Raw genomic sequence first — 25,644 nt, 5'->3', positions numbered from 1 at the left:
ACTTGGTTAGGTTTGTTTTCAAATGTTAGGATTACTTTTTATTTAGCTTTTAAATTGTTAAATTTTAGATGGTTCTAACGTCAAAATTGCAGACAAAAATACACTCCCAAGTATGGTTTCCACCCGATCTCATCCTTTTCCCTACTGGTAACCATTATTAGTTTTGGGTTACTCTTCTAGTTGCTTTCTGAAATAAGTAAATATGTATATATGTCTGTGTATTCACCTGTCTCACCCTTTTGGACATTAAAAGGTAAGTATACCATAAACAATTTTCTGCACTTTGTTTTTTCCTGGATCTTGATCATTCTGTATGTAGAAATATTCATTTCTTTTTGTGACTATAAGAACCCCCTCCCCAGCTATTTATTCAGATAGTCCTCAATTAATTGGCATTTGGGTATTTCTATTTTTTTGCATTTATCATTCATTTTTGCCAATATTAGCTGTGGGAAAGAGCCTAGAAGTAGAACTGTGAGTCAAAAAGGATAAATGCATATATAATTCTGGTGGGTATTACCAGCTATGCTTCTGCAGGAGTTTTAACTTCCACAACCTTTATTCCATTCCTGTATTGGGTATTTCCCTGTACTCTCAATAGGTTGAACTTCTCTTAAGTTTTTTCAGTAAAAGATAGTGTTTTTTTCTTCTGAAGGAGGGGAGCATCTTTAGTACAAGTTAAAAGTTACATTCCTTTTCCTATGAACTTCGTAATTTGGAAACCCTCAGTTATGTCATGTTTTGGGGGTTACTGTGGAGCTTTTCTGCCACATGAACACTGGTTAAATTACTAATATTTAGCTTTATTACTTCTAGATTGTAAGTCACACAGTAGTTTCTTTCACTCTTAGGTTAAGGTGGAGTTCTGTCCATGTCTCCTAGTACTCTCTGGCTTCGTTCTTACATTTAGATCTTTGATCTTTCTGGCTATGATCTCAAATGCCCAGCTCTCCTGCAGTTTTGAAATGCTGTTACTATATTCTAAAACTTCCAGATGCCTTGGATCTTTTTGTTTATTCTATATGTACCAATGTCGGGAATTTTATTGTAGAGGTTGTGTCTAATTTTTTTTTTAAGTTTTGTTAAATTAACAGTCACCCTATTTGTTAATTTTAAACCCTACCAACTTTTACCCTACACCATGTTTACCAAATTCTCCTACTAACTGTAGTAGTTTTGGTTAATCCTCTTGTATTTTTTCTTATTAATCGCTTTCTCTTACCTGATTGCATTGATAAACATGATGTAGTAATAGAGATCACAGGAGTCTTGCAGTTTGCTCTTAACTCTGGATTTTTTGGGGGGAGGGTGGAATTCTAAAAGAAATCCTCCCTTTTAATAAGCCTTTCCTGACATACTCCTAGAGAGGTAGAACTATTCCACCGAACAAAAACCTAGTTAACTTTATTGAATATAGAAATAGATGGATGTTTGTTTTATGGTCACAGCTTTTGAAAGTCGTCTGATCCGTGGCACTTTACTAACTGGTACTATACAAAGATGTCTTCCTTTTCAAGTTTAATTTTTATTTCTGAGCATTTAAATCTAGAGAACAGTTATTTGTGACTGGATTAGTAGGCCATGGTAATGTGTGGTAGATGTATTATTACTTAAGCTGCTCAAAGAAAACTATGGCAACCTTGAAGCACAAAGGTACGAATTTGCATTTTATGCAAAAATTCAGGTTTTATTTTTACTTACTCTTACATTGGTGAGAGCTGATAATCAGGAACTTATACGCAAACAAGAACTTTTGTTTTCTACCTCTTAGCTGAACAAAAATACACACAATGTGGCATTATCATTAGGCAAGACTTGCTGTTTTGCATTTCACACAAGAATACGGTATTATCCTTTTTTGAACAAAATGCCCAGATTACTAAGGAAACCATCTTTGGAGGAAGTGTTTAATAAGCATATTTTATTTAAATAAATCCTCCAGGAGGAAATGGGAAAATTCACTGCCTTTACTTAGAAGAAGGCTGTGTAAATAGTTATTTGTCAAATTTATCTGTGCAGCTCACCAACATTTCCTCCTTGGAAACATTATTTCCACATCACAGTTCCCAAAATGACTTTAAAGTCTTAAAATTCTGTGTCTCCTTTGGCTTGCTTCTCTCTTGATTCCACCCAGGCTTTATTAATGGTTCGCTTCATATCATCATCTCCATCTTCATAAATTTTCTTTAGAACATTCATTAATCCCTCACTAGGATCTGTTTCAGTGTCATAGGAGGGCTTTCTGTGAAAAAGAAAACACAATCAGTAATGGAGACAGATCTGTACCTAAATGATCCCATTTACTGCTATGGTCCTCCATGTCATCCGTGCCTCCAATTCAACCAATGTCCAAGCAAGGCCAAGTAACTTCATATTCCTCATGTTTGTAATCTGGTACTGAATGAGGTAACTGGGCACTGAGGATACAAGAGAAAGACATAGTCCTGTACTCCGTAATTTGTTCTACATTTAAAATCAAATCAGATACAGATAGTTCCTAACTCTACCAACCAAGTGTACCGGGCTACAGGGGAGGAGTGAGAGGAAGGAGGAAGGCCAAAAGACTCAATGTAGGACACTGCCAGTGCAGGACATTTCAAGCAGAGGAACAATTTGACCTAGAATGGAAGTATCTTTAAATAAACACTTTTCAGAATAGCCATTAAGTAGGATAAAAATATTCTCTTGCACTCTACACCAATGACAGTGAAACTAATTACATATGAGGAACTAATGTGGAATTCAGAAAGTTGATCTAGGTATCTGGGCCTCTCTTGGAACTAATGAGATGGGATCTCTGGGAATGGACACAGAATCTGTATAGCAGCAGGACCGGTGGGGCACCCATGTGACTGAGGTGGTTAAGCATCCAACTCTTGGTTTTGATTTCAGCTCAAGTCACCACCATCTCAGGATGGAGATGGAGCCCCATGTCAGGCTCCGTGCTGGGTATGGAACCTGCTTGGGGACTCTTCTCTCCTGCTCTGCCACCTCCCCTGCACATGCTCACTCTCTCTCACATGCTCACAAATGCACCACTGGCCAGGGTTAAGAACCAATGCAAGAGGGGTGCCTGGGTGGCTCAGTGGGTTAAAGCCTCTGCCTTCAGCTCAGGTCATGATCTCAGGGTCCTGGGATGGAGCCCCACATCGGGCTCTCTGCTCAGTAGGGAGCCTGCCTCCCTTCCTCTCTGCCTACTTGTGATCTCTGTCAAATAAACAGGGTGGGGGGGGGGGGACACACACACAATGCAAGAAAGTCAACCAAAATTAAAGCCCTCCATAAAAAGCAACTTGCTGGATCTATGCCCTCCTTAAAAACACCGGACATTAAGAGGTGTCAATGGTCAAACTACTAGTCAGCTCTTATTCATAACAGCAAAGTATTAGAAATCTATAATCCCAGCAAAGAATATATTTAAATTCTTAAAGAAATCAAAGTAAACTTACTCTTTCTCTTTGCATTCTTTTTCAACCTGAGTCAGGTAGTCCCACCGTGTGTTTTCTGCTTTCTTTCTACATAAGATAAGAACAGTATCTGTCTTGACCTGGAAGAAGAGCAAAGTACAACTTACAACACATGGAGGTAAATAAGCATGATTATGTGGAAAACATTTATTCAGTCACGTTACTATTATGTGTAGGACCTGTCGTAGGTTGTAGTAGTACATTTACAAATAGGACTCATGAAAGAGAGCACAAACAAGTAAAACTTCAAATATATTTAAGACAAAAAGGGGTTAATGGGGTTTTAGAAAAGGCCTCTGAGGTGAAACCTGAGCTGTGGCCCAAGATCCAGAGGGAAGGGCACAGCAAGAAGTAAGGCTATCAAAGGCCATAAAATGGGATAATTTTGGTGTGTCTAATTTTAAAAAAAAGTGTGGTGGGAATTTGGTGACTGAAAGAAGAGAATAATACAATAAGAGTGATCAGAAACAGGCACAAATAAAAATAATATACAACTCTTTCAACAATGATCCATATAATTCCTAGGATTCTTTTGAGTATTTGTTCAACTCTGGGATTGATGGATAAAGGAGCAGTGAGACACAAGCTAATTAATGTTATATTCTAATACTGCCTTTAAACTGCTACATAACAGTGTAAACACAGATGGCAGAATGGTACAATGGTACGTCTATGTACAGATGCATTAAACCTTACTGAAATAGAAAGGAGATTACCTGAGTTAGTGAAAAGTGTGAACAGTAGTTTAAAAAGCCATTTATTTTTATAGGTTTTACTACTTTTAGTTAGGCTAAGTGCTTAATTAAATCCCTTTATGTTATCAAAAATTCAGATAGTTTTCTGAGAATAGCTACCATTAACATAAGTACTTTATATATATTCCCGTTCAGTATATAATTTCAACTTTGTAAAATTAACTATTTCCATTGTACAAATGCGGAAACTGAGGCTCAGAATGCTTAAGTGAGCTGCTAAAAAGTCACAACTAGTAAGCGACAAAACTGACCTGAAAACTCAAGTCTCACTCTTAACCAATTTTGAAAGTTTATTCCCTTCTAGATTTTAATGAAATATTTTTATAATAATCTATTCTTATAAAGACAGGAGTTGAGGGACGCCTGGGTGGCTCAGTTGGTTAAGCAGCTGCCTTCGGCTCAGGTCATGATCCCAGCGTCCTGGGATCGAGTCCCACATCGGGCTCCTTGCTCCACGGGGAGCCTGCTTCTCCCTCTGACTCTGCCTTCCACTCTGTCTGCCTGTGCTCGCTTTCGCTCGCGCTCTCTCTCTGACAAATAAATAAATAAAATCTTTAAAAAAAAAAAAAAAAAAAAAAAAGACAGGAGTTGAAATAAGGCCAGACAGTTATTATTTTAGGTTTCTCTCACACTGCTACTTAATTCTGCCATTACAGTGCAATCAAAGGCAAAGACAACACAAAAAGTGAGCCCTGGCATTGTTCCAGTAATACAGCCATCAGGCTACAGTTTGCTGATCCCTGTTACAGAGGATAAATTAATTCTAGTTCCTCTCAATTCTAAATCAACCAGGTTCAACTTAATGAGGTTTCACAACATAATGACAAAAAAAAAAAAAAGCAAACTTACTTTTTTTGAACTGCCTTCCACAGAGATGGGTTTTAAAAGATTGTTCACAATCATGGAGTAACTCTTCCCATTTAGATTCTTTACCAAAAGATCAAATGACCTATAATACAACAGTGAATACATTATCCCTGGCTCTATAAGACATGCTCTATAGCTCTTGTGGGAAAAAAGCCACAAGTTTTATTTCAGGATGTTCAAATGGCCATCCTTGGTGTTTTTAAGATTATAGACTCTTAAAGCAGGTGTAAAGGAGAACTCTAAATTTAAGCAGTTTTAGAAACTGCAAAGAAAACAGCCAGTAATAAAGCAACCTCTGACTTGGTGATCACTATTTCCCATCGCCAAGAACTCACCTCTCTGTGAAGTGCACCTGCACGTTCTCAGTGGGGACTTGATGAACTCCAGTTAAGGTAATGTAGATTTTCACAAACTTATCTGACTGATCCCATCCTAGTAACAAAAAAGGGACATGAATAAAGTCTCACACTAGCTCTAGAACAGCAAGTGCATATTGCTCCTGAGCCTGGAGAAAACTAAATTCTAGTAATAGAAACATGGGAAAAATTAAAATACAAGAAACTTTCTAGATGGAGAAATTGAGCTTCATAGCAGTTATATAATCTATCCAAAGTTAGGTATCTAGCTTGTGGTAGAACTTCAATTCAAACCCAGGTTTCCTGAAAACAAAGCCTATGATTTTCTTATTCCTAAGAATAAGGAATATGATCATTACACATTAAGAGTACTTCATTTTACTAACACCACACACAAAAAGAAACTCAAAATGAATTCAAGACCAAAATGTGAGACTTGAAACCATAAACTCCTAGAAGACAACACAGACAATGGTGTCTCTGGCACTGGCCATAGCAACATCTTTCTAGGTGTGGCTCCTGAGGCAAGGAAAACAAGAGCAAAAGCAGTACTAAAGCTAAAATAAAAAAGTTTCTGCATAAAAAAGGATCATCAGGGGCGTGCCTGGGTGGCTTAGTCCTTAAGCATCTGCCTTTAGCTCAGGTCATGGTCCCAAGGTCCTGGGATGAAGCCCTGCTCACCTGGAAGCCTGCTTCTCTCTCCCACTCCCCCTGCTTGTGTTTCCTCTGTCAAATAAATAAAATCTTTTAAAAAAAAAAAAATAAATAAATAATAAAGATCATCAATAAAATGAAAAGGCAACCTACTAAATGGAAGGCATTTGCAAATGATCTATGCAAAGTACAGAAAGAACTTGCATACAACTCCACAGCAAACCCCCAAACAATCCGATTAAAAAAGGCAGAGGACCTGAACAGACATTTCCCCAAAGATGACATTCAGGTAGCCAACAGACACATGAAGATACTCAACATCACTCATCATCAGGGAACTACCAACCAAAACTACAATGAGATGTCACCTTACCTGTCAGAATGGCTAGAATTAAAAAACAAACAAAAAAATCCCCAAAACATGAAATAACAGACGTGGGTATGGATGGATATGGAGAAAAAGGAACCTGTGTACACTGTTGGTGGGAATGTAAACTGCAACAGCCAGTGTGGAAAACAGGATGGAGGCTGCTCAGAAAATGTGAAACAGAAATACCATTATCATTTAGTTAATTCCACTACTGGGTGTTTACTTGTGCAAAACAAAAACATAACTTTAAAAGGTACATATATCCCTATGTTTACTGCAGCATTATTTTTAAGAGCCAAAGAGGGAAGCAACCTAAGTGTCCATGAATGGGTAAAGATGTAGTATATATGACAACGGAAAGCCATAAAAAAGAAAAGGACATCTTAACATCCACAACAGCAGGGATGGACCTAGAGAGTATTAATGCTAAGTGAAGTAAGTCAAATACCATATGATTTCATTTGTATGTTGAATCTAAAAAAAAAAAAAAAACAGAAACAGACCCATAAATACTGAGAACAAACCAGTGGTTGCGGGGGGTTAAGAGGAAGATCTACGCACAGCGGTAAAGGGGAGGGAGTGGGAGGTACAGGTTTCTGGTTATGGAATGAATAAACTGGGAAGAATAAAAGGTACAGTGTAAGGAACCTAGAGACGATACTATAATAGCGCTGCACAGTGACACTTGCAGTGAGCACAGCCTAGCAGAGATGCTGATCACTGTGCTGTACACCTGAAATGAATGTCTCATTGTGGGTCTGATGAGGGAACAGAAGGCAAGCTGAGGACAACTTAGAAGCTGACACCGGGCAACAGCCCCCCCCATGGCATATGTGACATTCCTCAGGCATTTTTGGCTGCCCTAAAGAAAAAATAGTAAACTTGTAGAGATCACAATCCTACAAGACCTGAGTCTCCCTCAGTTTACAAATATCCTAGTGATTTACAAGGCTGTTGTTCTTACCAACAGCCTAACTTCCAAAGACCCACAACTCAGTTCCAGAAACCCTAACATCATCTCCCCCGCCTCCCTAAAATTGAGGGAGGCTGAGGCAGAGGGAAATGTAAATAAAGTTAAATTTCTTCTAAACCTAAAGCTCACTGATAAAGGACGTGTCACAGCAGGAGTGTGACATTACTCCTGCTCCATTACTCTCCCAACTATTTTTACTGTTAATGCCTTACTAAAAGGAAAACCACTTTAACTTGGTATTGGCAAGGCCTCTGGTATCTTGTAGGACCTCTTTAGCATAGGAAAGTTCTTTCAAACCCTCCCTTTTTCCTTACCTCCCCAACTTCACAGTATATACCAGCCACCCCTCACAAGCCCAGGGCCACAGCTCTTTCTGCCCACGGGTCCTGTCCCTGTGCTTTAATAAACCACCATTTTGCACCAAAGATGTCTCAAGAATTCTTTCATGTAGTCGGCTCCAGATTCCACCCTGCTGAACCTCACTTATATTCTAAAACTTCATCAGGTCAACTATACTCAAAAAAATTAAGAGCAGGGGCACCTGGGCGGCTCAGTCGTTAAGTGTCTACCTTCAGCTCAGGTCATGATCCTGGGGTCCTGGGATCGAGCCCCACATCAGGTTCCCTGCTCAGTCACTCCTCTGCTGTGTTCCCTCTCTTGCTGTATCCCTCTCTGTCAAATAAATAAAATCTTTAAAAAAAAAAAATTAAGAGCAGCTCATTTTCTTTTTGTGAAAATTTTGTAGAATTCTCTACTGACATAAATGTATTCTCTACTAAAGAAAATTCTCTATTAAAAAGTAGATGTAGGGGTGCCTGGGTGGCCCAGTGAGTTAAGCAGCTGCCTTGGGCTCAGGTCATGATCCCAGAGTGCTGGAATGGAGCTCCGCATCGGGCTCCCTGCTCAGTGGAGAGCCTGCTTCTCCCTCTCCCTGCCATTCTGCCTACTTGTGCTATCTCTATCAAATAAATAAAAATCTTTAATATTAATTTTTTAAAAAGTAGATGTACTGTAGAATTCTCTACTAAACTGGATGTCTAAACATTCTCTAATTTCATAATGATTTCTACTTAAACAGTTCAAAGGCAATCACTACTTTCTCAATTCCCTCCACTGACACAGTAAAATATGGTCCAAATCACCCAAATATAATCTGACGAACCTAGATGAATTCTGTCAACCAAAAAACATACAAACTTCACATAAAGTGAATAAAAATGTTTATGTATTTGTTGTATATATAGGCTCTCTATATATCCCTGACTGTTCCTTAAGTTCCATAGAGTGCTACAGAACAGAAATGTAGTGTTAATCCAAAAAGACATTCTAGAGGGTTCAGCAGACCTTCACCTAGTTTCTTCCCATTCACTGAGTTCATCTTCCACATTGAGAACAGTTTCTCCCTTAACACAAATCACGGTTGCTGGGTATATGCCATAATCCTACAAGCTCAGACCAGCTTCCTGTAGTCAGGTAAGTAAACAGCATAGCTCCTTATGGTACTATACTACATCTCTTTTTAAAAAGCTTTTGTTTTATGAAAGAGAGCACACAAGATGGGGGAGGGTCAGAGGGAGCAGCAGACCTCCAACTCTGGGATCATGATCTGAGCTGAAGGGAGTCACTTAACCAACAATGCCATCCAGGCGCCCACTACACTACACCTCTTAAACACAACACACACTGCTTTTCCTTATGACAACAGGGAAAACACAAGCTGCCTCTCATGGCTCTAAGCATGTCCACTGCGCACACAATCCCCTCCCTTTTCTTGTACTCGCCAAACTCCCCCTTCAAACTCAAATGTGTTAAGTCTCCATTTCCTTCTTCAGTCTTTCATTTCAGGTTTCTGCTACATCAGCTGTATTCCCACAAAACTTCACACACCTCTATTCACTTTGTTCAAGCAAGTATTAAGCAATTACTATGTGCTAGATACTGGGAGCAGAAAGAAAAACGACTGTCCCTCCCCTTAAGAGAGCTCATCAGATTCAAGCTGCACTGTTCCAAAATTATCTGAGAGAAAATGGTATCATTACATGTAATAGTATTAGTTGTATGTCTGTGTCCTAACCACACCATGAGCAAGGACTGGATCTTGGTCACTACTGTATATCCACAAGCCCAAGCACAACAGTGGCACAGATTGGGCACTCAAAATGTTTCTCGAATTTGCCTAGATTCCTTTCCATAGATAATACTGGTGGATGTCTGGCAAAGTAAAATCCAAAACAGAATTAAAATAAAGAGCTGTGTTCCTTATATGTTCAACAATATTTCAGAATAGATTCATTCTTGTTGCTACTCACACAGAATCATCTTGCTCTTGTTGACAGCTTTTAAATCTATTCTTTACTTTTTCATCTCCTCCAAAGTATCTTAATAAAGTAACAACAGGTCTTCTCTTTCAAACTACCAAAATCAAACACTGAGACTATTTCAGTATTAGTGGGTCACTACTCAGGAATAAGTTGCTGGCAGGCAAAAAGAGCTGGATGTAGGATAGGGAGTCATACCGTAATTACTGATTTTCACTGTATATCCTGTTGTAATGGGAGCAACCACAGCAGCTGGCTTTTCATTGTCAAGAAGTTCTGCTTTTCTCTGTGATTTCTGCTGCATCTTGTTCTTGATCTCTGTCTCAATCTTGGATTTTTCAGCTGTAAGGGCATCACGTACTCTTTTTCTAGAAGTCTTTTCCAGCAACACCTTTACCTCTTCTAGATCTTTCTGTAGCTGTGTTAAAACAGAAGATAAGTTAGTTATGATAAATAAAACAACAGCTGGATATTGTGCCTATTGGTCATTCAGTTTACTGAAGAGTTAAGAATTAAGAGATTCATTTAAATTTTCTAGGGTTGGATTGCAACCTGAAATTCTTTTCTCCAGCCTAATAAACTGTAAATAACTGAAGCTTCCTATTTTTTTTTAAAGGAAAACTTATAGTAATGTAATTAATGAAGCTTAAATTTTCCAGTTTGTTTGTTGTTATAAGCCTGTTTTAAAACACGTTATTTACAAAATACTGTTGTGATTCATAAAGTTCAATGAAAGAATCTCAAAAAAAATTTATGGGTTTCCTTATGACATCTGTTCATAGTCATTAGGTATTAGGAATTTTAAAAATCTTAAAATAAAACCAATGAGCAAATACACAATGAACAAGGTGAAATGCTACAGCAACTTTACAGTCTACTTTCTATGGTGGTTTCTCACTGGTTCCTACCCCAAATACTACAAATAAAAAAGCTTACGCTTTTTAAAAGATTAAAAAAACAGAGACATATTTCTGATTTTAAGAAAAAGTCTTGTTCTCAATCTCCAGGTTAACACTGCACTCAAAAGAAGAGAAAAACCTAGACAACCCAAATGGCGGCACAGTCCTGGATCACTGAAAAAAACCACCCGTTCTTTTCTCCTCTTGCCAATATATTGCTTACTTGCTAGAGAGATGGCCAACATTTTATGAAGTTCAAGAGTTAAAGACACTATGAGATAATCAGCTTAAAAATCTTTTCTCCATTATCTTCTGACATACTGCAAATACATAAGATCCTTACAAACAAGGGTTTCATTTCTCAAAAATAACTTTACATTCTGGCTTGGTAATAGTAATACGACATTATATACTGTAGCCTCAGAGCATATAAAAAACCTCAATATAAAAATATTCACATGTTTGATAACTCAGTATAATGTCCAAGTAGAATTCTGAAGTCTTTGTTTTGTAAGTCTTACCAAATGTAGTAACAGAAAAACAATCACTTTTCACCCTAAGTCTTTTATTATTCATTTAACTCTGATGCCCTTAGTTCACTTACCTGGAACTATGAGGATGGTAAATACAAAGTCCAACTGTGGCAGTCTCCTGTCTTATCTACTCCCCTAACCCCCCAAAACTCACATTGCTAAAACAAAAAATCCTGCAATTTCATCTTCTGAGCACAGAACTAAGATGCTTTCATTCAACGCAGTATCTTATGATCTAAAAATTCACACTGATTTTACTATCAACATGATAAAAATCTTGAAATGTAAAATCGGTATATCTGTTCCTGAATAAGGATTCAGTTAACACAACAACAACAAAACAGAAAATGTATCAAGTCTTAACATGTTATATTTCTTGACTGGCAAGGAATCCTTTCTCTAGCAGGCTTCTTAAACTCTGAGAATTAAACAGGGGATCCTCAAGCCCTCTCTCCAGCCAGTTTTGAAAAGGAAAGGAGTCACTGCAAGTCTGAAGCAACCTACCAATAGGCCTGTTTTTAATTCCACAGTTCTGTTATTTGCAGACCCGAAACCAGTAAAATCGATCCCTCTGGAACTTTTCCAGCACACAGGAGTTTCTCATCTAATTTACCTTGGCATTCATTTGTTCTCCTTATGCAAAATCTCAATCCCTTTTATCCCCACCCATTAACACATTCAAGCTTTATCTTACCTATTTGTGAGTTCACCAGGAAGCATTAAAACCAAAGTGCTCAAAATAAGCAAAGGACTTGAACACAGCCATCAAGCACAAGAAAAGATGCTCAACATCCTTAGTCATTTAAGAAATGCACATCAAAATCACAACAGAATGCCACTTCACACCCACTAAAACATCCACAAAACCACCCCCTAATATAACAGGTGTTAAGAGGGTGGGCCTATATTGGTACCCAACTTGTGGGAATGTAAACTGCTGCAGCCACTTTGAAAAGAGTTCCCATGCTCCTACAAGTCCACTCGTGGGTATATACCTCACAGAACTGAAAATACATGTCCACATAAGGAGTGGTACACAGTATTCACAGCAGTACAGTTCCTAATAGCCAAAAATCGATCGTCCAAATGTCCGTAACCTGGTTAAGGAGAAACAAAATGTGGCATATCCATATAATGGAACATTATTTGGACATAAAAAGAAACACATGCCACACTGTGGATGAACTAGAGATTCGGTTAAGTGAAAAAAGCCAAAAGCAAAATGCCATATTCTGTAAGATTCCATTTATATGAAATGTCCAGAACTGGCAAATCCATAGAGACAAAGTAATTAGTGGCAGCCTCAGGGAGGGGGAAGTAGGAAGAGACTGCTTGACAGACAGACACTTAATACTTTTCTTTTAGGGACAGAATGATATAAATGTGGAATTATACAGTAGTGATAGTGATGCAACACTGAATGTACTAAAAATACACTTTAAAAAACTGTTAAGCAATGCATTTTATATCAAAGAAAAACAAACCCTGAAGTGTCCCTAAGTGTGTATTTTTTCAAGTACCTCAACCGAAAAAAATCCCTTATGTTGCAGAGGTCTAATAACTGAGCTGTCCACGTGTGTAACTGTGAAGTCACTGCAGAGACCGTTTCCTCAGGGCACATGGAAACCAAGGCGTATTTCTGTGAACACGTTAACATAAACCTGGGGCAAGGTATCCTGTATAATACACACACACATTTTCTTCATTTAAAGATGTTTAGGGGCGCCTGGGTGGCTCAGTGGGTTGAGCCGCTGCCTTCGGCTCAGGTCATGATCTCAGGGTCCTGGGATCGAGTCCCGCATCGGGCTCCCTGCTGAGCAGAGAGCCCGCTTCCCTCTCTCTCTCTCTCTCTGCCTGCCTCTCCATCTACTTGTGATTTCTCTCTGTCAAATAAATAAATAAAATATTAAAAAAAAAAAAATAAAGATGTTTAGACTTCCAAACCAAGTTTGAGATTTCTCCAACTTGTTCATATTGAGAAAAACATTTTCAGAAAACAAATCTATTAATAATCAACACTTTCCTGTGAATAATAGTATCATGTAGTGACACCCTACTGAGGCCAGGAAAGAGCAAATCAAATATTATTATTCCCATTTGGTAACTGTTCAAGCTAATAAACCTTCAAAAAAGTTAAGCCGCCCCGTTCAGAGTTCACAGAGCTTGAGAGAGAGAGAAAGGCTATTTCCCACCGATAATTACAACTTTCCAACTCCTTTATTTTTAAAACGCATACAGTACACTGCTGCTTGACACGCACTCTTTTCAACACTTAGGACTATTCGCGGGTCACTCTGAAATGGACACTACTGCGGCACAGAGACGCGCCACAACTCGCCCAAAGTAACCCCGCTGCTCATATGCGTTGAGAAAACAGCACTAGAAGTCAAGTGCCGGGGGCAGACTTCTCACCCGACCCTCGGTTTCTGCAACCTGCCTGAAGGAACCTTCACGTCCCCGGCTCGTTTTGCGCGAGCGGACGGAGCCTGAGGAAAACGTGAAGGTGACCAGCTCGCCAAGGTCCACCGCAGGCACTACCTGCAGCCGGGGACCGCGACACAGCCCGGATCACCCTGCCCGCGGGCACGAATCGCCCGCAAGGCCGGGGCAGAGCGGCGGGTGTCCATCGGCAACTTTCCCGGGGCCACAGAGGCCGGACGCCGGAAGCCCGCAGAGGCCGCTGCAGGCGGGCGGCGGAGGCGAAGCTTGGGGACCCGGCGACACCGCAGGGAGCCTGGGAGGCGGCCGCCGGGCACCTCAGCTCGGGAAACAGGGCCGAGGGCGGGGGGCGGGAGCGAGTTCCGAGCGACGGCGCTCGACACACCGCGCGGTCGAGTGGGAAGATGAAGCCGTACCCTTACCTCTTCCAACGCTGAAGCCATGGTCGGGCTGATCAAGCAAGGCCCGAGCTGCAGACGCGCAGGGGAGAGAACAGGAAACACCACACCGAACGCGCTTTCCCGGACGCCGGCCCCACCCGCACGAGTCGCAGCACCCCAAGCCTGCGCGCTCACCAGACCCGGCGCGAGACCCGGCCCGCCTCCCGCACGCGGCGCCTCTGGAACCTTCGCGAGTCCGTCGCCGCCGCACCGCCCCCAAACCCGCGCGCGCGCGCCACCCGTCTCGCTTAGCTCCGCCCCGCCGAACCTCGCCCCACCCCTTAGACCGAGCCTCCTAGCAACGCTCAACTCTCGCGAGCAAACCAACAGCCTGAGAAGAGTAACGCCTCTTCCTCTCTGCCCGGGCAACTGTACGTATTATACCTTGACCTCGCATGTCCCGGCTGCGCAGTCGCAGCTCAGAACCGCTCGTTGACGTACCTTAACCCAACCCCGGAAATAACGTACCGGTCTTCGGGATCGAAATCGGAAGTTGACTAGAAAGTCAGCTGATTCCGTTCCTTCTCGGGCACCGGGTTGGCTAGGCAGCCATCTTGTCCGAGGTTAATTTGTGAGCGTCTGTGAGAAAAGGACCAAAAAGGGGGACAAGGGGCAGCATTTTTATGTTGAAACAGAAAAGAATGAAGACGTTTAGCGTAGAGGACCCTGAAGGGAATAGTTCGGCTTCAGTGGGTTATGACCCTCTGGAGTCATCATCACGATTTAACAACTGCGATGTGGTGGCGTCATCACCTAGCGCTACCAGAGGTGAGGTTGCTCTGGCCACGTGACGGGACCCAGTAGAGCCGCCAAGGGTTAAAGAGGCTAACGCCAGATGCCCCCACCAGTCTTCCGCCGCAGGTGTGGCCCCGCCTTTTTTTGTTGACTTTAGAAGTGGTGAAACGGTACTTCGGAAACCTTCACCGAACATTCTGCAGCTCTCTAGTTCTAACCCCGGTTTGAATTGGATTGAACTGAGGCTGTTAACCAGAGAAAATGTAGGCCGAGTTTTTCGGGGATTACAATATGTTCCTCCTCTTTTCATATTATTTTAGCTTTTGGCAGCCATAAAACGTTCGCAGCAGGGCTGGGAACAAACAGTAACCTCTGAGAAGTCAAATAACCCTCACTCAGCTTTGTATATCGTCCGAGGTAGCGATTAGAATCAAGTCTGAGAAGGAAAAAACTACTAGAAAAGTGCAGGCTGGCCATTATAGTGAAGACTCTGGAATGTGGTACCAAAATAGACAAATTACAGTTACTTAGAATTTGCCTGAATCTCACAGACCTGACGTTAAGGGAAAGAAGCCAGCTAGAAGAGTTGATGTCGCTTGGTTTTGTTTAAATGAAGTCTAAAACCAACAAAAGTCGTTAGTTACGGTGTTAAAAATCAGAGGATAGTTTTCCCTACGATAGGGAGGTCAATGACAGAACCACGAGGAGGCATTTGAGGTTTATATAATATCCTGTTTACGGGTATGTTCCCTTTGTAGAAATTTCACGGAGGTATAAACTGGAGTGCAATCTTTTGTAGGTTACACGAGTAGGCGGGAATTTTCCCGAGGAAATGAAATGTTACACTGAAATTGTCAAAATTGATAGAATTAACTCCTGAAATCAGTGCATTTGTTGTATGTTATTAATGTTTTTTGAAAAAAAGTGTCCAGTTAAGGCCTGTAATTATTTATATTTAATTAAATAGGAATGAAGAGCCCATTACACTGCGTGAAAGCTTGACCTAATGCAGTGATTTTTTTCATTTGCTTGATATGCACCTGGGGCAACTCTGCCTACCTACCACCTGATAGCCTAAATAGAAGATTTTATTATCTATTTGTTTGTTTATATTGCTGGTCTTTTTTTTTTTTTTTTTTAACCTTTAAATTCAAGTTGGTTAACATACACGGTAGTATTGGTTTCAGGAGTAAAATTTTGTGATTCATCACTTACATATACCACCCAGTACTCATACCAACAAGTGCCCTTCTTAATGCCCATCACCCATTTTATGCCATCCTGTAAACCTGGGTTCATTCTTTATAGTTAAGAGTCTCTTACGGGTTGTGTCCCTATTTTTATCTCATTTTTCTCTACCTTCCCCTGTGTTCATATTTTGTTTCTTAAGTTCCATACGTAACTGAAATCATATGGTATTTGTCTTTATTTCGCTTAGCATAATATATTCTAGTTCCAGCCACATTGTTGCAAATGACAAGATTCCATTCTTTTTGATGCCTGTGTAATATTCTGTTGTATATATGAACCACATCTTTATCCATTCATCAGTCGATGGACATCTAGGCTCTTTTCATAGTTTGGCTGTTGTAGACATTGCTGCTGTAAACATTGGAGTACATGTGCCCTTCACATCAGCATTTTTGGTATCTTTTGGGTAAATATCTAGTAGTGCAGTTACTTGGTCATAGGGTAGTTCTATTTTTTTTTTTAAGTCTTTTTTTTTTAAGATTTTATTTATTTATTTGACAGAGAGAAATCACAAGTAGTCGGAGAGGCAGGCAGAGAGAGAGAGAGGGAAGCAGGCTCCCCGCTGAGCGGAGAGCCGGATGCGGGACTCGATCCCAGGACCCTGAGATCATGACCTGAGCCACCCAGGCGCCCCAGGGTAGTTCTATTTTTAACAAAAGTTAGAAGATTTTTAAATACCATCTATTGCCCAAATCATTGTCTTCAGCAACACATCTCCTTGGAGCTCCAGACTCTGTTTCTGCTTGGATGTCTGAGAAGTACCCCAAATTTAGCTTATCTGAAAACATAAACAAAACCAACCCCCCACACACACACACCCAAAATCTCCTCCCAATCTTCTTTATACCCCAAATCAGTTTCTCCAATTATTCTCTAGCTCTGAGAATGGTTACCTCCTGCTCCTAATTGCTCAGGCCAACGAATCATACTTGAGTCTTCACTCTCTGGTCCTAACTCCCATCCTGTAGCAAGACTTACTGGCCTTATCTACAAAATATGTGGACAATCAGACCACTTCTCACAACCTCCACTGCTACCACTGAAGACCAAGCCATAATTATTTTATCTGGATTTTTAGCCTCTTAACTGGTTTCTTCCCCACCCATCACCACCACAGATAGTTTTCCACAGAGCAGCCAGAGTAATCTTTTCAAATCATTATATCCCTTTGGTAAAAACCTCCCAATAGCTTCCTGTTGGGCTTATTAGACTAAGTACAAACTCCTTACCATGACCTACAGTATACTACGTGATCTGATCTTACCTTTATGAGTATCATGTCTCATCTCACAGAACTCTTCTCACTGCTCCCCTCCTTTCTGGTTAGGGTTAGGGCATATTGCCCTTGAATCCATGGAGTTTGTCCTCACCTCGAAGTCTGTACTCTCCTTTTCTGTCTGGAATGCTCTTCTTCCAGACCATCACATAGATCATGTCTTCACTGAGTTCTCTGAAAAGTAACTCAAAAGGGCTGTTCTCGGCTATATTGGTTAGGTTTCAATCAGAGAAGCAGAATCAGTAGCAGATACTTATTGCCAGGAATTAACTTATGCAATTGTTGGAACTGGCTAAGCAAGTCCAAAATTCATAGGCCACACAAGCAAGAACAGATTCTAGGCAGACCCCCTGAGAACAGGTTGAAGCTTTCTTCCACAGAAGCCAGGGAGGGAAGAATTCCATTCTTCTCTCAAGTAAATAACAGCCCAGCATTAAGGCCTTCCAACTGATTCAATTAGCCCCACCCAGATTATCCCAGATAATCTCCCTTACTCAAAGCTAACTGATTAAGATTTTAAATTACTATGTGCAAAATACTCACACAGCAACACTTAGTATTTGGCTGAATGGAGTGGGAGGGGGAGTGTAGGCTCGCCAAGTTTACATATCAGAAATCATCCCATCAACCTCATCACCACCACTCACCATTTCCACCCTCTTACCCTGTTTTTCTTCATAGTACTTATTACTACCTGCAATTTATTAGTCTTGCCAACTACAACAGTCATTCTCAGTTGGGGAGCAATGGTAGACATTTTGCTTACCCCCCCCCACATCTGGCAACATCTGGAGACATTTTTCATTGTCAAAAGTGGGGAAATACTACTTATCTAGTGGGGCGGGCCCAGGGATGCTACTAAATATCCTACAGTGTGCATGATAGCCCCCCAAAGAAATTACTCTTTGGCCCAAAATGTCAGTATTTCTCTGAGTTTGAGAAAAATTCTGTGCTAAAGTTAAAACTTCACAGAGTAAGGATCTTCTTGTTCACCTCATTTCGAGCACTAAGAACAGAGACTGGCACAGTAGGCAGTCAGTAAATTTGCTTGAATTAATTAAATAGACCTGGTAATCTGTATTTTATTCTTGTTTTTGTCATTTAAATACTATAATTTCTATTTGATGAGCCTGTGCTAAAGCCTGAACTTCCTTGCAATTTTTCCTTGCAAGTAAACTTTTAAAAGATTTTGTTCTGTCTCCCTTTGACAGTTATTAAAAGTTCTATTACAGTAGACTTTCAAAAAGCTGAAATCAAGAATCCCAGGCAAATTTAAAAGGAACATGATAAATATTTTATTCAACTCAGTTAATGAGGGAACCAATAAGATATTAACACTGTTATCAAAGTGTGTTTGCAGGTTTGCATAATGGATCCTTAGAGGTAATTTATTTCTATTTTTTAAAAGATTTTGAGAGAGAGTTGGGGGGAGGGACAGAGGGAGAGAATCTCAAGCAGATTCCCCGCTGAACATGGAGTTGATGCAGGGCTCAATCTCACAACCCAGAGACTGTGACCTGAATAGAAACCAAGAGTTGGACTGAGCCACCCAGGTGCTCCAAGGCACTGCAATGACGGAATGTTAGTGTAAGGTTGCAAAGTTGGATACAAACTGGCTGATATCTGACAGGGTAATCAGCCATATATTACCTTTGGAGTATCCAGTCCACTGAAGAGAGAAAAGTAGGGATTTGCATTCCTTCTGGACATAAATCTACAATCTAACATGTAACTTCACTAAGTCTAGGAACTTCAGTAGTGAAAAGTGACTTTCATTTACTGTTCATGTTAAGAACACTCATAATTTCTAACTATCAAGTCAGTAGATAGTTTCTGGATAATTTTGCTGTTCTACATTTTATGTAACATTTCTAATTTTTTAAACCACCACATGGGCCAGGGGTGCCGGGCTGGCTCAGCTGGAAGAGCATGCAACTCTTGATCTCAGGGTTGTGAATTTGAGCCCCATGTTGGGTATAGAGATGACCAAAATACAAACAAAACTACAACAATTAAAAAAAAAAAATACCACATGTGCCAAACAAAAGAGGTCTGTGGTTTGAACTACAAACTGTAATTCTACAATGTCTGTTTAATATTCCTAATCCATGTTGAATTCTAAGAGGAGCTGACTCATCTCTTGGATTTCACTCAGGTTCCATGGACTCCCAGAACAAAATGCAAATTGGGATTCTCTGCACGCTGCCTCCACTTCTGAGAACCCTTCTGGAGTTCAGCTTAAATTATGCTAGCACCCACTGTGCTGTACTTTGAAAGACTTGCAGCAACTACCTCATCCAGGATTAGCCAGTTCGGTTTCCGTGAGACTTTGGAATTGGGACACAAGATGCTAGTCCATCTCTGCTGATCACTTGAAGAGAAAATGTGAACTTGCTAGGTGTGCACTTAGAAGCAGGAAAACTTGTTTTCAGAGGGAGCAGCAGCAGCAGCTGATAAGCATTACCTGGCAAGATGAGCAGAAGCATGCCTGAAAACAGTGGCTTCGGTTCCTGATGGCATTCCAATCCTCATCCCAGTGCCTCTTCAAGCCCAACTGTTTGGCCTTTTTGAGACGAATACACCTATTCCTTTTAATTAGTTGTCCTATTACTATTAAACTAGCTGTGAGGGTGTCTGTTCCATGCAATGAAGGAATCTCTAGAGAGAGAAGAGGGCCCTCATCAGTGCTGCTGTGCACAGGATCTTTCTGGCAAGGTAAAGCCTACAGCAAACTCCTGGCATCTTGGTTCTTTCTAAATAGACCAGAGTCTAGGGTCCCTTAAGAAGTGTTACAGAGGGGCGGTGGGTGGCTCAGTGGGTTACAGCCTCTGCCTTCGGCTCAGGTCATGATCTCAGGGTCCTGGAATCGAGCCCCGCATCAGGCTCTCTGCTCAGCGGGGAGCCTGCTTCCCCCCGCCCCTCTCTCTGCCTGCGTCTCTGCCTACTTGTGATCTCTGTCAAATAAATAAATAAAATCTTTTTTAAAAAACATGTTACATAAACATTGGGTTCAGATGTTTATAAAGTCAACTAGAAACAAATCAAAAAGAGGTATATGAACTTGAGAATCAATGTTTACTACTGCTTAATGAGGCCAAAGGGGCAACACAAAGCACTGAAAACATCACTGACTCACAAAAACAGTCACCTTGTTACCTTCTTGGTTGAATCTGTTTATTTCACAAGGCTTCATTCACACATGAAAACAAGATACTAATCCAAGTTCATAACTGTTATAAAAGTAAACATTTGTTGGGACAATGTACAATAAATTGCACTTTTCTTAACAAGCAGTACATTTACACTGATAGCATGTACTATACATAATACATGGAATTATGGAAACATCTAATTGGTCAGTGTTTACAGAGGCTGATTCCTCATGTTTCTTTTGTAGTCAGCACTGTTTGAGCCAATCAATTCCTTTGTTCTAGAACCTGTTTTCATTAGAGAAGTCATGGACAAAATTAGAATTCCTAAAAATAAATGGTATACAATTTCTACTACCTCCTCAGCAAGGGAAAGGTAGGAGTTGAAAGAAAGGAAGTGATGCTGATTGAGAAACTTCTCCCTTCATTTGAACTGAGGATCCATACATTATGCAAAATACCAAAAATGGACAAATTGATGCAAAAGGCTATTGGGTCATCTTGGATTCTGGGACCATCTCTAGCTTTGTTCTTGTGCTTTCATGACACCAGAGTCTTAATGCATTTGTATACTTATAATTAAGTTGCCTATATTTTATTCCATATATAATATATAGTTATTAAAATCACATTTTAATGGAAGATTTTACATAGTAACTTCCTGTCAATGAAAAAAGAATGTAACTTAAAATGTTTATGTTCTACTGAATGATTCTTTTTTTTAAGTTTTCAGAACACTACCAGTGATAAACCAAAGATGGAGATGGGAAGAATGGGACACATTGATGAAGATATTTTTATAACTGGTAACAAATTCCTCTGGAAATAAACCTGACATGTAGTCTTTTAGATGGAAGCTAGGAAGGGGACACCTGACAGCTGACTGGAGTCACTGAGCCACTTGTAAACATCTGCTTTTTTCGTTAAAACTCATGATCATCATTGGGGAGGTGCAGCCCATGTGGAAGGATTCATTTTAGCCACTTCTGAGAGAGAAGGAAATTCCTAAAATGAAGGGCTTTGCCTGTGTTACACGGAAGTCACTAGAAGAGAGGAAGGCTGTTCTGGAGCAGTTCTAGTTCAGTGTGGCAACAGCCTGGCGACCAGTGGGGAAAAACAGTTTTATATCTGGGAGTAAGAAACATAGGCCACTGAACTCTCATTTGGCCACATGTGTATTCACTGGCTTGGTGGCTGCCCATACAAAGAGGGAGGGATTGTGTCTGTAAAATTCTACCAGTCATGCACACACGCAAGTCAAACAGTGTTCAAACGACAGCATTCATCCATTCTCTCATTTTCTTGTCATTGAAGCAAGAAAATCAGGTATTTAAGAGTTTGGGTATTTTTAAAGAGTAAGTTGTACAACAGAATCCTCTTGCTAAGTAATTAAAAGTATTCTTTCCCAGAGGAAGAAAAAAAAAACCAAGGTATCTAATTTTTTCAAAGTTCCCTTTTCCCTTCAAGGGATCCTGAAATCAGACAACTGCCTTAGCAGAATCATGAGTGGGCTGGCTGATTTCAGCTAAAGAAAACTCAACCTCTTACCTCAGTTACCTGAGCAGGCCTCATTCTCAGTAACTGATCACTCTTTTTAGGATCTTTCATGCCCTAAACTGTGCATTCTCTTGTTTTTCTCCCTTTCACTGGGAAATAAAGCCACTAGTTATTAACTGGAAAATATTTTAAGAAAATGGAGTAGCGGTTTGAGAAAAATAAATATTAATGCACAGTACAAAAGGATGAAAAATTTGGGGGGGGGGAACAAGATAAATTTTAGTATTAACTATCCCAACATTTAGTACAAAGATTGCTTTTGTACTTTGGAAATTTAAGAAAGCCAACGAAGAAATTATGAACTGAATAGCTGGGAGAGGGAAAGAGAGAGTGGTTGTATGGAAGGAGAGGCCAGAGGCCTCTATGACATTCCCTTAGTGTTCCTGATAGGCACCCATTCACAGAGCATTAGGTAACTGGGAATTTCTTTGCATTAAACTGTATGTAATTAAATATAACCAAATTGTGCCATGGCTCAGGGTGTGAAGCCAGCAAACATAATGCACTGCAAAATTCAACTGGTTATTTTTTTTTTCAGCTTCAAACAATGTGTTAAACAAGAGTCTCAAGATATAAAAGCTAATGAACTGAAGTATCAAATTGAAATTCACTCCTTTCATTTATTCTGCAGAATTTAATGAGAAGAGAAATCATCACTCTTCAGAATGCTGCAAGTGTTGGATTTCTGGAGGAATGTTTTATATAACATATCCTAGGAAAAGATGAAAAATACTCTAGAATATTTGGAAATTTCCTAGATATCTGGGCTGGTTGATGTCTTTCTAAAAGAAATTCAAGAGAAGAGTAGTATTTTTCAAATATATTTCAAAATAAGTGAAATTAAAACTAACAGTTCTTTATTGTTTGAGTTTTCAAACAATACAGGGGAAAGGACACATGGCTGGGCTGGTGCTATTCCAACATGTTGAATGAATAAACACATCATAAACCAAATTCCAAATTTTCTTCCTTTCTATCTAGTATTGCAACTGACCCAAAGGCATTGCAGTGAGGAACGGTATGGTACCAATACACATAACTAAGAATGATATGAAACTGGAGAAGAAAGAAAAAAATCTATAGATTGCCATTAAAATCTTCTGAAAGAGTTAAGAGAAAACGTAAAAGATTATATACTTGGAATGTTATGTACCTGGTGATTTTGTTTAAAGAAAAAAATGTAAGGGGCTCTGGAACTGAGCCTGGCAGACAGGTGAGGACGGGACTTCCAGCCATTCCATTTCTCCCTCAACTGCCACATAAGGAAAATTATGCAATTCAGGCATTCTGTGGAATGTGCTGATTTTTGAAAGTTAAAAAGAGCTCTGTACAGTAAAACTATGAGATTCACACAACACAAAAGAACATCTTTAACTGAGCTGGCCATTTGATAAGGCAACTTGTACAAGGCTTCTTGTAATCAAAGCATAAAGTACCAGTAAAGCTAAAAAATTATGCTAAATGACTTACAGAAATAAGTACCAAGATGCAATTTTCTAGCCATTATATTTTACAACAACAAAAAAAGATTACCTTTTCTAAATCACCAAGTAGAGAACATCAGCATCAACACAGACACTCAGAATGCTGGATTATTTTCCTTTTTGGTACAAGGAAATGAATATTATAATGAAAGACATCAGGACAAAACACAATTCTGTAAGAAAAGTATCTGATAAATATAATAAAGGATAACATCCATTATCAGTTTTATGGGTTGTAGATGATTTAATAAACACCAATGAAGAGAACTTAATTTAGAGTTTAATGATCATTTTGGAGGAAGGTTATCTACTATGAGCAACTTAATAGTGCATGCTCCTGGAGTTGAGATGGCTCTTATTTAATTTGTACTTCCAAGAATGTGTAACTTTTCATTGCAACATATGGCACAATGAGAATCACTCTGGCTACAGAGTTTAAGATCCTTTGCAAAGAATATGTTCAACAATGAAGGGAAGGATGAGTATCAATAAATGTTATTGTACATTGCTGACGGTGGTTTGGTTGGCGTAAAAGGACCAAAGCCTCCAAACTAGTTTAGAAAATGGGAAAATTAGTTTTGCTGTTACCAGAGAATTTCCTGCAAGGACTATATATATATAAAAGTTGGTGGAAATAGTTTTCTTTTTTCCAATTATATGTTAAATATATGTTCAATTCAAAGACTTCAATTATATGTTAAATATAATTTAAAAAAAACTTTTTCCACCAACTTTTAAACAATAGCTTTACCTTTCCATGAGATAAGTATTTCTCTAAAGATTTTATATTCAGTCAAAAATGTTACCAATGCATTTGCATCTCTTCATCTGGGTCACCAAGGGCACATTTTTAGGGAGATACAGAAATAGTTCAAGTTGTCTAACAGTAAACTAAGATGAAGTGAAACTGACCTTAATTTTCCATTTTGTAACTTTAAAAAGGTAAAATATATTAGTGTTTACTTAGCAAATATATGTCAACCTTAAATGACATACTCTGTCCCTGGTTCTCTATGTCCCTATTTCATTTGAAGCATATTGGCTGAACCTGGGTCTCTCTGGGCTTTTCCAGTAAAGGTTCCCGAATGCTGCAACTCACAGTAGCCACCTCTGACTTCAAGTCTGCTGGAAGTCACAACTGTGTTCAGACTTAGGAATCAGCAATTCACATGTGGAGTTTCTCAAAAGGACCTGTTGGAATACTAGGGCCGAATGATTTATCTTATCCTGCATTTATCAAAATTTCTGTTCCTTTCCTCTAGATTATTTTCTCAATAGTCTATCTTATTCCATGGTTCTTGGCACTTCACTTCCAGATATACGCAACAGAAAATGAAAATAAACTCTTTCTTTTTGGGAGGACTGTTCAATCCCAGGTTTATTCTTTGGACAGGATTATTGTTTTCCAGGGAGTCACTTTCAGGAAGAAACCTGACAGTCGTCATAAATGGTCCCACAGTGTGCTTTATCTGAATAAATCCTGAAAAGATAAGAGGTTTAGATTTCAATCTTTTTTCTTTTTTTTTTCCTTTTTTTTTTTTTTTTTTTTTTTTTTTTTTTTTTTTTTTGCTGTGATGAATATCCTATCACTTCAACCTTGGAATAAAAGACATCTCCATTTTTATGTAAGATAAAAGTAATTATGAATAATTAGTTCTAAATTAAAAGCATTTAGTTCTGAATTACTTATTCCCAACTAAACATCAGGCATATAAAATAATGGGTAATACTATGGTGGAATGGAACTTGGTCTTCCATGAGAAGCTCGAAAGCAGGAATTCAACATAACTCAGGTCAGTTTAAATAACATCCCTTTGCAAAGTGTCAAACGAGAACGAGTGAGAGCTACTGAGAGATCCTGGCTTGCTTTCTGGCCTCCTCTACTTTCCTGCAAAGGGATACCGGGAGATTCCTCCTGGGTCTCTGTCCCTTTGATCGTTGCGCTCTTGTGCTTTGGGGAGGCTGGAACTATGTGCTCTCCTTGGGTGGCTGGGTGGCGGGCGGTGGCTGCAGTGGCTGGGTGCCCGTGGCCGTTTTGATAGAGTTCAGGGTTTTGCTAAACCAAGAGTTTTTTGCAGCTTGGATTTCATTCATAAGCGCTCCTCTCTGATGTTCCAGTTC

At 39.7% G+C, this 25,644-nt stretch overlaps 3 protein-coding genes across 16 annotated transcripts in view; 1 reads left to right on the top strand and 2 right to left on the bottom strand.

Annotated features, from left to right (window-relative positions):
* Positions 1–1,666: 1,666 nt before the first annotated feature.
* On the bottom strand, positions 1,667–14,288 carry LOC101670555 (calcyclin binding protein). 2 transcript variants are annotated; one of them, XM_004761945.3, is made up of 6 exons: positions 14,207–14,288; positions 9,959–10,178; positions 5,425–5,521; positions 5,072–5,171; positions 3,450–3,547; positions 1,667–2,242 (listed from the first exon to the last, which is right to left on the bottom strand). In XM_004761945.3, the coding sequence occupies exons 2-6, from the start codon at positions 10,062–10,064 to the stop codon at positions 2,086–2,088; spliced, it is 558 nt and encodes a 185-aa protein (XP_004762002.1). In that variant the 5' UTR covers positions 10,065–10,178; positions 14,207–14,288; the 3' UTR covers positions 1,667–2,085. The 2 variants fall into 2 exon arrangements, with proteins under 2 accessions (XP_004762002.1, XP_004762001.1); XM_004761944.3 differs by having other exon boundaries at positions 14,054–14,207.
* On the top strand, positions 14,073–21,677 carry LOC123389055 (oleosin-B6-like). 4 transcript variants are annotated; one of them, XM_045069742.1, is made up of 3 exons: positions 14,073–14,442; positions 19,489–20,048; positions 21,209–21,677. In XM_045069742.1, exons 1-2 carry the CDS (start codon positions 14,073–14,075, stop codon positions 19,605–19,607), a joined length of 489 nt encoding a protein of 162 aa, XP_044925677.1. In that variant the 3' UTR covers positions 19,608–20,048; positions 21,209–21,677. The 4 variants fall into 4 exon arrangements, 2 of the variants coding, with proteins under 2 accessions (XP_044925677.1, XP_044925678.1); XR_006603594.1 differs by lacking the exon at positions 14,073–14,442 and adding an exon at positions 14,494–14,932; XR_006603593.1 differs by lacking the exon at positions 14,073–14,442 and adding an exon at positions 14,496–14,839.
* RABGAP1L (RAB GTPase activating protein 1 like) overlaps positions 20,486–25,644 on the bottom strand; it is a 778,147-nt gene continuing 772,988 nt past the window's right edge. For all 10 annotated transcript variants that reach the window (XM_013061129.2, XM_013061130.2, XM_004761946.3 and 7 more), the window contains one exon: positions 20,486–25,644. In XM_013061129.2, the coding sequence (XP_012916583.2) occupies positions 25,492–25,644 (153 nt within the window). In that variant the 3' untranslated portion in view covers positions 20,486–25,491.

The sequence above is a fragment of the Mustela putorius genome, unplaced genomic scaffold (assembly GCF_011764305.1).
Source record: "Mustela putorius furo isolate JIRA1106 unplaced genomic scaffold, ASM1176430v1.1 tig00003942_pilon_pilon_pilon, whole genome shotgun sequence".
Taxonomy (NCBI): Eukaryota; Metazoa; Chordata; class Mammalia; order Carnivora; family Mustelidae; genus Mustela; species Mustela putorius.
This window is presented reverse-complemented; position numbering and strand designations above follow the sequence as displayed.